The 11,964-nt window shown below is 28.9% G+C and overlaps 3 protein-coding genes across 3 annotated transcripts; all 3 read left to right on the top strand.

Moving 5' to 3' along the window:
- Window positions 1–492: 492 nt before the first annotated feature.
- On the top strand, window positions 493–2,131 carry PNEG_02419 (hypothetical protein; the record flags this gene model as incomplete). The annotated part of the gene is made up of 3 exons (XM_007876234.1): window positions 493–562; window positions 608–790; window positions 831–2,131. The coding sequence occupies 3 exons, from the start codon at window positions 493–495 to the stop codon at window positions 2,081–2,083; spliced, it is 1,506 nt and encodes a 501-aa protein (XP_007874425.1). The 3' UTR covers window positions 2,084–2,131.
- A 2,555-nt stretch (window positions 2,132–4,686) lies between these two features.
- PNEG_02418 (hypothetical protein) lies at window positions 4,687–8,069 on the top strand (the record flags this gene model as incomplete). The annotated part of the gene is made up of 2 exons (XM_019757743.1): window positions 4,687–4,786; window positions 4,828–8,069. The coding sequence occupies 2 exons, from the start codon at window positions 4,687–4,689 to the stop codon at window positions 8,067–8,069; spliced, it is 3,342 nt and encodes a 1,113-aa protein (XP_019613298.1).
- A 256-nt stretch (window positions 8,070–8,325) lies between these two features.
- On the top strand, window positions 8,326–11,781 carry PNEG_02417 (hypothetical protein; the record flags this gene model as incomplete). The annotated part of the gene is made up of 2 exons (XM_019757742.1): window positions 8,326–8,581; window positions 8,681–11,781. 2 exons carry the CDS (start codon window positions 8,326–8,328, stop codon window positions 11,779–11,781), a joined length of 3,357 nt encoding a protein of 1,118 aa, XP_019613297.1.
- Between the last annotated feature and the right edge of the window lie 183 nt (window positions 11,782–11,964).

The raw sequence follows: 11,964 nt of genomic DNA, 5'->3' as shown, positions 1-11,964 counted from the left end.
CATTTAAAATCTTTATAAAGGACAAAGTTTCACCTTCAAAATAAACCCTACCCCTAACAATAACCGTAACCATAACATTAAACCTCAAGATTTATAAAATATATATAATAAAATAAATTTATTGATATATCAACAAGTATAAACCAGTAATAAAACGAATAAATTATAATTAAAATATATAAGTAAATTGTGTTATATTTAGCTTTTTAATTTAGATTATTTTAAAAATGTTTATATAAAATTTTAAATAAAAGTCTTAGTAAAATAAAAATAAAAATAAAAATAAAAATAAATCAAATGAATTTTCTAGAAACCAATAAACATATAATTATACTTAAAATTGAATTATATATTTATTATTTATTTATTATCAAATACTTATTTTTATCGTTATCTTCGAATCCGGAACAAAGTTTCCTAATTTCTTAATAATTATAAAAATGCAAAAGTTTTATGAAAATGCCCATTTTTTTTTCTTGACTCTCAAGGGATATGAGGGCTTTTATATTTCCAACTTTTTTATTAATAACACAGGTCTTTTCAAGGGGTTTAGAGGTTTCAGGTTAGTTTTATTTTTGTTATATATTCTTTATATTTATTATTTTAGAATTCATTAAAGATTCAGCTGTCCCAGAAAATGAAAGATACATAAAGTTTTACAGAGAGTTGTTAGATAATCCTGCGAAAGAATTAGAAAATCCAATAACTGATAAAGAGAAAAATACTCTTGAGCTGATTAGAAAGGTTCATTCTTCATTATCCATTGAAAAACATTTTGAAAATCAGGATGGTATAAAATTGATGAATTTGAAAGATACTAAAGAATATAGATGTAATAAATGAGCCTATTCTTGGAGAATTAACAAATCATTTTAAACGCGATTTTTCTATTGATGAATGCATTAATTTAACATCAATTTGCTGTAATGTTCTTAATACTGCTGAGAATAAGAACAAAGAAACATTAAAAGGAATATGCTCCAATAAAGAAAAATTTTGCACTAATCTATTAAAATATTTTAATATAATTTGCACACAAGTAAAAGATGAACAAGAAAAAATTGTTGATTTTACAAAAGAAATTTGCCTCAAGGAGTGTCAGAGATGTAATGATTTTGAGGAAAAATGCAATGGTATTCTAAATAATACATGTATAAAAGTGAGAGAAGAGTGCAAAAAATTTAACAATGAAACAAAAGCACCGGAGAAACCTGAAACACCTAATAATCCTAAAAAAGAAGATAAGCCTAAAAAGGATGAGCCTAAGAAAGAAGACGATCCTAAGAAAGAAGACGAGCCTAAGAAAGAAGACGAGCCTAAAAAAGAAGACGATCCTAAGAAAGAAGACGAGCCTAAGAAAGAAGACGAGCCTAAGAAAGAAGATGATTCTAAAACAGATGATATAAGTGAATCATACCTAACGGAATATGAAGCAATTACATCATTTGAAACTGTACCTGTAACGGAATATACAGGCACTGGTACTATAATTGCTCATGTAACAACAACAACTCTTGAGGTTCCAGAGACATCTACTATCCTAGAAACGCAAATAGAAACAGTTACACGTTGTAATTGCAGATGTCGTTATTCTACATGTACACAAACGATAATTAATGATTGTCCTACACCAAAACCGACAGAAGAACCAGCAGGGGAGCCAGCAGGGGAGCCAGCAGGGGAGCCAGCAGAACCAACAGAAGAACCAGCAAAAGAACCGGTAGAAGAACCAACAGAAGAACCAGCAAAAGAACCGGTAGAAGAACCAGCAAAAGAACCGGTAGAAGAACCAGCAAAAGAACCGGTAGAAGAACCAATAGAAGAACCAGCAAAAGAACCGGTAGAAAAACCAATAGAAGAACCAGCAAAGGAACCGGTGGGAGAGCCAACATCTGAATCAATAACGAAGACAAGTATAACTGAAGGATGTGTAATTTCGAAAACACTAACTCTAACAATAGAGCCAACAAATAAATCAGGCGAACGCAACAAGGGTAGTGGAACAAAAATTGAAAGGCTTTATAATAATAAAATGATTTTTACGATTGTAGGAATGATAACAGGAATATGGATAGTTGTTTAATAGTGAATGTTTCTTATATTTCGGAATGTTAGAAATATAGAAAATCATGTGGCAGCATGTAAAAAATAAATATTTTTTATTTGTATTTGATTAAATTAATATTTGTAAAAAAGTAATTTATTTTATATATTAAATATTCATAAACAAATTCTATTCATAATTTTAATGGAAAAATGATTTTAAATTGATAGTTTCTAAAAATGGAAATAACTTTTTAAGTTAATTTGATATAAGAAACTACATTACTTGAAAACCTAATTTTTAAAATAAATCTTTTTAAAAAAAGACTAATTAAAATAGGTAAGTATTAATGATTAAAAGAATTGTATTTTTTATTTATTGTTTTGTGATTTAATAGAAATAAGATTTTTATAATAGGTTTTTTAAAGGAAAAAATAGAATATTTTATAATATGAAATTATTATATATTTTTTAAAATAGATATTTTTATTTTTATTTATACAAAGTAATTTTTTTCAAGAACATTTTAGATGGTTAGAAATTTATTTTTAACCATTTTATAGATTTTAGAGTGAATAATTTGGATAAGAATCGATAAGGAATAAATTTTACATTTTCAAAAGAATTTTTATTAATAAAGATAACATCAGAAAATAATATCGATAAAGACCTTTAAATTTAACAGTAATTGAAATTATGTTTTTTTTTTTCAAAAAAACAAAACATCTAATTATTTAATTATCTAACTCTTGGAAAAAGATTACCCTTAGGTATAATTTTTTCAAAAAAATTTGTATATTAATAAAGAAAACAAACAGAATTTAGAACATCTGACGTCATTAGTAAAAAGAAATATTTAAGATTAATTATATTTTGTAATAATCAATTTAAGCCTACAGTTTTATTGTGATTTAATTTACAAAAAAATAAATACAAAAAATTATTAAAAACAATTATATTTTAATATATTAAGCGTGCTTTAAGATAGGGTTTAGAAAAAGCCGAAATTAAAATATTAGATAAATTTATAGTTGAGGATCAAAAAATGAAAAATTACCCTAAATTACAAGAAATATGGTTGATTATTTAAATAATTATATTGTAAAAGTATTGTTGAAAAAGTAATAAAAAAGTTTAAAAAATATAATAATAATTTTTTAATTAAGGAATAGAAGTGATAATTTTAATAAATGCAGAAGTCGAATAAAATTATTTAATAAAATATAATAAAAATAAGGAATATTTGTATAAGAATAAAATAGGTCAAAAAAAACAAAGAAAAATTTAATAAGTTTAATATGAAAAAGTAATTCTTTTGGGATAAAACTTTACCTTAAAATATTATCAAAAAAAAAAACAAGTATCTATAAATGGAAAAAGTTACAGAAGTTATTTATTAAGAATGTCTAAAATTAAGATCCATATGTTTTTATCTACAAATAATCTTTAAAAGTATATTATTAGATGCGAGCAAAATACAAAAATAGTATATTGTAAAAGAGGATTAATGATAAATAACCAATATTTCAAAAGAAAATAAATATAGATGATTATAATTTAAATCGAAGCATGGATAAAAGTTACTAAAAAATTGATAATCCATAATTTAAAAAATAAAAATTGTGTTATTTACTTTATCTATTCAAAAAAAAGGATATACAAAACAGTTAAAAGCATTCTTATATATATTTTAAAAATATATTATAATTATTAAAAAAATGTAGAAAACCTATAGTATTTTTTACTATCAAAAAAGTATTTTTATTAATTTTATGAGGTTGGTGTAAATTTAAGGTCATAGTATGCTAAATTTCTTGAAAAAAGATTTCTCCCAAGAAAATTAAAAAGGTATATAGAAATGATTTATGTTTTTTGAAAAGCGTATTATGATAAATTTTTACTAGATAGTAAAATTGTAAAAAAGAAAGATAAAAGTGGGGAGGTTTGTTTAAAATTTAAAATCAAGAGCGATCAGTTGTGAAGAATATTGAAGAATACATTAGTCTATGTTTTAAAAGGCAATTCAAATAAGAATAGAAGCTAATGTAATTATTCATAAAACGAATGCAATATGAACGAAAAAACTCAAAGAATACTACAATTGATAAATTATATATAAACAATAATGATAACAAAAATAATGTAATTATGAAGAAAAGCTAACAAAGGAATATTTCTCAAATGAATCAATATATGATATCAGCAAAAGAATTTTAAAAGAAAAATAAGGGATAGAGAATCAGACAAAAGGGTTTAAAAATTAAGTAAAATAGAAAAAAAAGATATAAAAATGCTACTTTAATTTTATTCATTTATGAAATAATAAAAAAAATTGATAAAGAAAAATAGTAATAATAAATATTATCGATTTTATCACAATATCAAGTGACATGCACTTATGAAATATGAAATAATTATCATAAAGACTTAATAGATAAGACAAAACGTATATATTTTTTATTTTTATAATAATTATCAATGAAATGAAACAAAGAAGAAAAGAACGAGAAAGATAAAGACAGTATTTTAAGGACAGTGATTGATATTTATAATGATTTTTAAGGAAGAAGCCTAAATTATTTTTTTAGTATTTTTTTCTATGAATAAAATTGATAAAATTTCTTAAATCGATAAAACTAAAAATGTATTCAAATTTATCTAATATTTTAAAACTCAATGCATATGATATGTTTTTTCATACAATATATATAATTATATTAATAGAATTATTGAGTTTAATAAGTAGTTATATTTTAAATTATTTTAATTTTTGATTTTTTTAGATTCAGCTTATGGAAGACAAAATATACCATTAAGGTCTAAAGAGGCTGAAATGAATTCAGTAAATTCATCGTTTGAATATCTTGTTGATGAGGAAAGTATTTATGCTTTGATTCTAAAAACAAATTATAATAATGAAGCCAAATGCAAAGAAGAGCTAGAAAAATATTGTGAAGAATTAAAAGAAGTAGATCTAAATTTAGAGAGTGTTGATAATAGGGTTAAAGAGATTTGTAATGATAGAGGAAAACTAGAAAAAAAATGTCAGGATCTAAAAACTGAGTTTACGAAAAAGTTAAAGAAAATAGAAGATAAAGCTAAACAATTAATAGATGATCCTAAAGATGAGGATTGCGAAGAATATGAAGCAGAATGTTTATTTTTAGATCAAAGCAGTCCTTTACTTTCGTATTATTGTAATAAAATGACTAATGAATGTTATAAAAAGAAACGCCAAAAAGTAGCAGATGAAATTCTTTTTAGAGCTCTTAAAGGGACAGTTAATGATACAGATAAATGTAAAGAAAGAATAAAAGAAGTTTGTCCAATATTGAGCAAAGAAAGTGACGAGTTAATGTTGTTATGTCTTTATCCTGATAGTACATGTAAAAAGCTTGAAAAAAAAATTGACTATTTTTGCAATTTTTTAAGAACAGAATTGAATAATAATGAATTAGAGGAGAAATGTCATGAAAGGCTTGGAGACTGCTATTTTTATGGTGAAAATTGTAACAAAACGAAATGCGATGAAGTTAAGAAGCAATGTGAAGAAAAAGGAATTACATTCAAAATTCCAGGATCAGATTTTATTCCGATTAAGCCAAAAGTAACATTGTTAGAGGAGATTGGACTGGAAGAAGTTTTTAAAAGAGCAAAAGATAAAGGAATTATTGTTGGAAGATCAGGAGAAAAGAAGTTGGAAGATATGCTATTATTGTTAAGTAAAGATGAAAAGAATAAGAACAAAAAATGCGCTAAAGCGTTAAGTGTATGCAGTACTTCTGACTATTTAGCTAGTGAGTTGAAGACTTTATGTGAAGATAGTGAAAAAGAAAGTAAATGCGAAAACTTAATGAATGTAACAATTAGATGTTCAAATTTCAGATCAAAGCTTTACACAAACAAATTGTCACCATATTCTAATAATAAGGATGCGGAAACTATTTTACGTCATTTGCTTCCTAGATCACTTACTGAAGAAGAATGTATAATGTTTGAATCAGAATGTTTTTATTTAGAAAATATATGCTCAGAAATACTTAAAAAAACGTGCAAGAATCTAAGAGCAGCATGTTATAGAAAGGGGCAAGAAGCAATACTGTATGAATTGTCTAAAGATCAGTTGCGTGGAAAGTTTAATTTAAAATCCGAGAATAAAAGCGTTAAAGAATGTCAAAAAGAAGTCTTAAAGAATTGTAGAAAACTTAAAGAAAATAAAGAACAGATTTCAAGATGCATTAAACCAAAACAAGTATGTCTTGAGTTTAGTGAGGATATTTCAACTCGATCGAAAGGATTAAAACGAAATTTGGATATGATACGGGATTCTTTTACAAAAAAAGAGTGCGTTGAATTAAAAAAAAGCTGTGAAGATCTTGAAAAGGATTCAAGTCTAAATTATTGGAACTGTATTACATTGAATATACGGTGTAAATATTCAGAAGTTGTAGAAGAATTGAAGAATAGATTTCTAAAAGAAAAAAAAGATACATTAAAAAACCAAGAAAATTGTGAAAGAGCTTTGAAAGAAAAATGTGATGGAATGTTTAAAAAGGAAACAAATCTATTTAGAATTTCATGTGTTTTACAGAAAGAAACATGTCAATCTATTCGCAAAGGCATGGAAAGCCACTGTCATTTACTTAAAGAGAATATAGAAAACCAGAATATTCTGGATGAAAAAAGTGGAAAAGGAAATGAAACATTACTTGAAAGAATATGTTTATTATGGAGTCCATATTGTGATCAACTTATGGAAAATTGTCCAGACCTATTGAAAAAGGAAAGTAATGGGAATGATGGGGTTTGTTTAAAACTTAAAGAAAAATGCAAACCATTCCGGGAAAAGGAGCACTTAGACGATGAATTGACTTATAAATTAAAGGGCAATTTAGGGGATAATGCTAAATGCAAAGTAGCGTTAGAAAACTATTGTGTTCAATGGAAAACAGGAACGAATGATACTTTAAAAAGTCTATGTAATACTAATAAAAATATGAATGTTGAGAATGAAATTTGTAAAAGATTACTGGAAAAAATAGCGGAAAAATGTTCAACTTTGAAGACGAATCTAGAAAAAGCGGAAAAAGAATTACAAGAGAAAGAAAAAGAATATGAAAAAGTAAAAAAAGAGACAAAGGAAGCTATGGAAAAGAGTGGCATATTCTTATCAAGACCTAAAGAAAGTCTGGATCAACAAAGTATACAGGCAAATGCAGTGAACAGCAGTGTACTTTTGTCGTCTATTTTGCCGGAAAATTATTTAAACAAACTATCAAACGCCAAAACAAAACTTAGAGTTATTCAAAAATCATATGTAGACACAGAAACTTCGGAAGTAGAAAAAGAAGGGTTTAATGCAGTGGTGAGAATATTGGAATTGTATTTAGAATTCAAAGAGGAATGCAAAGTCTTGCAATTGGATTGTGACTTTAAGAAGGATTGCCCGGAATCTGAAGAAGTTTGTAAAAAAATAGAGAAACTATGTGAACTGAAGCCATTAGAAATTAAACCTTCTAATGCAACAATAATGACAACAACAATAGAAGGATCACTTTGTAATGTAACAATGGCAACAGAACCAGGGAAAACGACGGAAAAAACAATAACAATAATAAAGACTATGAATGAAACAGCAACAAAACAGCGCAGTACAATAACACTTACAAGAACAAAGATTATAGGAGAAGGGAATTTTACGTCACTTTGTGATATCAATATACAGGAAACAAATGTATCATTTTATACAAGTACATTGACAAGTACACTGACAAGTACACTAACAAGTACACTAACAAGTACACTGACAAGTACACTGATAAGCACATCTATAATAACATCGACAGTGAGATTGACGTCGATACAAAAATGTAAACCTACAAAATCTATGATAGATTCGACTAAAGAAACACAAAAAGAGGAAGAGAAAGAGGAAAAAGTGAAGCTGAATGAGGGGATGAAAATGAGAGTTCCAGAAATAGTAAAAATAATATTATTGGGAGTGATGGTTATAGGAATGTTATAAAATGAATAAAAAAAGCCATTATAATGAAAGTCTGCATATATCCATTATTTGTATATAGGATAAGAGATTTAAAAAAATAATATATAAATTTTTAATGAATAATGAATTGAAAATTAGGGTTCGAATATTTTACCCCACAAATTTACCCCCTAGTTTTTCCTTATTGGGTAAAATTAAGCTTATCCTAAAAGAATTAGCAAACCTATACTTATCGTCTAAAATGATTTCATGATCTATTTTTCACTCACCCACTTATATGCCACTCAGGGACAAGCGATGGGTAGAGGAAGTCGCCCAGAAAGAGGCGGCGATGGCACAGCCGGTTAAGAGGCAAGCAGCAGGACAAGCAGCAGGAAATGATGAGATTAAGGAGGAACAGGTTTTGGGTTTAATTGTGAAAAAGGAATATAATGATGATAATAATTGCAAGGAAAAGCTCGAACAATATTGTGCTGAATTGAAGAAAATAGATGGAAAATTAGAGAACGTGGATGCCAAAGTTAAAGGACTTTGTGAAGATGGAAAACAAGGAGAAAAATGCCAAAACCTGAAAGATAAAGTTAAAAAAGAATTGGATGATTTCAAAACAGAACTTGAATAAACATTGAAAGACCTAACAGATGAAAATTGTAAAAAATGTGAAGAAAAATGTGTATTATTAGAAGAAGCAGATCCAAGTAATCTTGAAGACAACTGCGTTAAGTTGAGAGATAGATGTTATGGACAGAGACGTCGAGGAGTGACAAAAGAAATTCTTTTAACAGCTCTTAAAGGGAAGGTTAATGATACAAAGGAATGTAAAAAAAAAATGAAAGAAATTTGGCAAGGATTAATTGAATATAGTGATGAATTATTGCTGTTATGTTTTAATTCAAATAAGACATGTGAATACCTTAAAACAAAACATGTAGATAATTGCTTACCTTTCGAGACTGAACTTGAAGATAAAGAATTAGTGGAAAAATGTCAAGAATATCTTGAAAAGTGTTATTTTTATGGATCAAGTTGTAAGAATACAAAATGTGATAAAGTCAAGAATAAATGTAAGGGAAAAGGGATTGAATATGAAGGACCAAAATTAGATTTTAGTCCGGTTAAAGAAAAACCAAGATTTCCGGAAAAGATTGAAGTAGAAAATCTTTATAAAAGACTGGGAGCTAAAGGAATTATTGTTGGAAAACCAAAATATAAGACGTTGCAAGATCTAATATTATTGTTGATCAAAGGAAGGACTGAAAAAGATAATAAAGAAAAATGCAAAGAAGCGTTAAAAGGTTGTGAATTTTTTAAACACCTAGATTATGAATTAGAAGAATTATGTGAAGATAAAGATAAAGATAAAGAGAATAAATGCAAAGAATTAGTAGAAGTAGAAGATAAATGTACGAATTTAAAATTAGAACTTTATCTGAAAGGATTGTCTACGGAATTTGAAAAAGATAAAGAATCAGAATATTTTTCATGGGAACAGGTATCAAAATTGGTTAGTAGGGAAGATTGTAGAAAGTTTGAATCAGAATGTTTCCATTTAGAAAGTGTATGTACGAATAAAATTGAAAAAGCATGTGAAAATGTAAGAGTAGCATGCTATAAAAAGGGACAAGATAGGATGTTGAATAGATACTTTCAAGAAGGATTGAAAGGGCTTATTGGTAATTTAGGATTGGCTGATGAGAATCTTAAAGAATGTCAAAAATCGGTAGTAGGTAATTATACAAAACTTAAGAAGGATAGAAGATACTTTGCAAAGTGTCATCGACCGACTGAACTATGTTATGAACTTTTAGATGATGTAATTCTTCAATCGGAAGAATTAGAAGTAGTTTTAAATTTGAGAAGAGATTTTCCAAGAAAGGAAGATTGTGTAGAATTGAAGAAGAAGTGCGAAGATCTTGAAAGTGATTCATATTTGAATCATGAGAAATGTGATACACTGAATAGACGATGTGAATATTTAAAAGTTACAGAAGAATTGAGAAAAAGATTATTAAAAAGAGGAGATGATGCATTAAGAACTCAAGGAAATTGTACGGCAGTATTAAAGAAAGAATGTGAGGAATTATCTAGAAGAGGAAAAGAAGATTTTAGTGTTTCATGTGCTTTACGAGAAGAAACATGTAGTTTTATGGTAGAACAAACAGAAAATGAGTGTCTTTTTTTAAAAAATAACATGGAAAATGGAAAAATTATAGATAAAATTGAAAAAGGAAAAGGAAATGAAACATTGGTTGAAGAACTCTGCACGTTGTTTGATCCATATTGTCATCAATATATAGAAAATTGTCCAGATAGGTTGAAAAAAGCAAACAATGCGGGTGGAAAAGGAGTCTGTTTAGAACTGGAAGAGAAATGCAAGCCATTCTTTGAAAAGTTGAAATTGGAGAATGAGTTGACGCATGAATTGAAAGGTAGTTTAAGCGATGAAACTGAATGTAAAAAAGCATTGGAAAAGCATTGTAGTGAGCAGAAAAATTCAGCAAATCAGAAATTCAATAGTTTGTGTAATACTGATAAAGATAAGAGTGTTGAGGGAAGAGTTTGCAAAAAGTTGGTTGAAAAAGTAAAAAGAAAATGTCCAACCCTAAAAAATAAACTGGATAAAGAGAAAGATGAATTAGAGAAGAAGAAAGATGAATACGAAAAGGTGAAACAGGAATCAGAAAAATTTACGAAGGAAGCTAAGTTAGTATTATCAAAACCTGAACAAGATGGACAAGATGGCAATGCTCCTAAACCAGGGGGACCACCGGTACAGCCACCAGTACCAGGAGGAACACCAGGAGGCGTACCAGTACCAGCACCAACACTAGTACCTCCAGCACAACCAACATCAGGAGGGGCACCACTACCAGTACCACCAGCAGCACCAGGAGCACCAGGAGCACCAGGAGCACCAGGAGCACCAGCAGGGCCAGCAGCACCAGGAACACCATCAACACCATCAACACCACCAGCAGGGCCAGCAGGGCCATCAGGAGGAACACCAGCAGCACCAGCAGGGCCAGCAGGGCCACCAGCACCAGGAGGATCAACACCAAGTGGAACGACAAACACGAGTAATGTTATACTTGTTCGGAGAACATTTGTAAGTGGAGAAGTATCAGAAGCAGAAAAGAAGGCATTTGTTGCAACGGCGAGAGCATTGGAATTGTATTTAGAATTGAAAGAGAAATGTAAAGGTTTACAAGGAGACTGCGGGTTTAGAAAGGATTGTCCAGGGTGTGAAGCGGCCTGTAAAGAAATAGACAAGTTGTGTGAAGGAATAGAAGGATTAAAAGTTACACCGCATCATACGGTGATATCAACGGCGACACAGACAACGACGACGACAGCAACGACAACGACGACGACGACAACAACAACGACGACGACGACGACGACGACAACGACGGCAACGACGACAGAGTCGGTAGATGGAGGGAAGGTAACGGAAGAATGTACATTAGTTCAGACGACAGATACATGGGTGACGAGTACATCGTTGCATACGAGTACGTTGACAAGTACATCTACAGTGACATCAACGGTGACATTGACGTCGATGCGAAAATGCAAACCTACGAGATGTACGAGTGATTCAAGTAAAGAAACAGAAACACAAAAAGAGGAAGAGAAAGAGGAAGAAGTGAAACCGAATGAAGGAATGAAAATAAGAGTTCCGGAAATGATAAAAATCATGTTGTTGGGAGTGATTGTTATGGGAATGTTGTAAAAAGAATGAAAAAAGAGATTAGAATGAAAAAGTGCATATATCCATTGTTTATATATAATATAGAAGAAGATGTAGAAGAATGAGGTGTAGATTTTTAATCTAGAATAATGAAATAAAAATTGAGAATTGCCGTTTAATTATAGGAAAAATGGAGAAAAAAGCCCGAGAGTTAGTGGAGAATTG

This window comes from Pneumocystis murina (assembly GCF_000349005.2).
Source record: "Pneumocystis murina B123 chromosome Unknown supercont1.11, whole genome shotgun sequence".
NCBI classification, from domain to species: Eukaryota; Fungi; Ascomycota; class Pneumocystomycetes; order Pneumocystales; family Pneumocystaceae; genus Pneumocystis; species Pneumocystis murina.
Note: the sequence above shows the minus strand (reverse complement) of the source record. Positions and strands in the feature narration are given on the sequence as shown.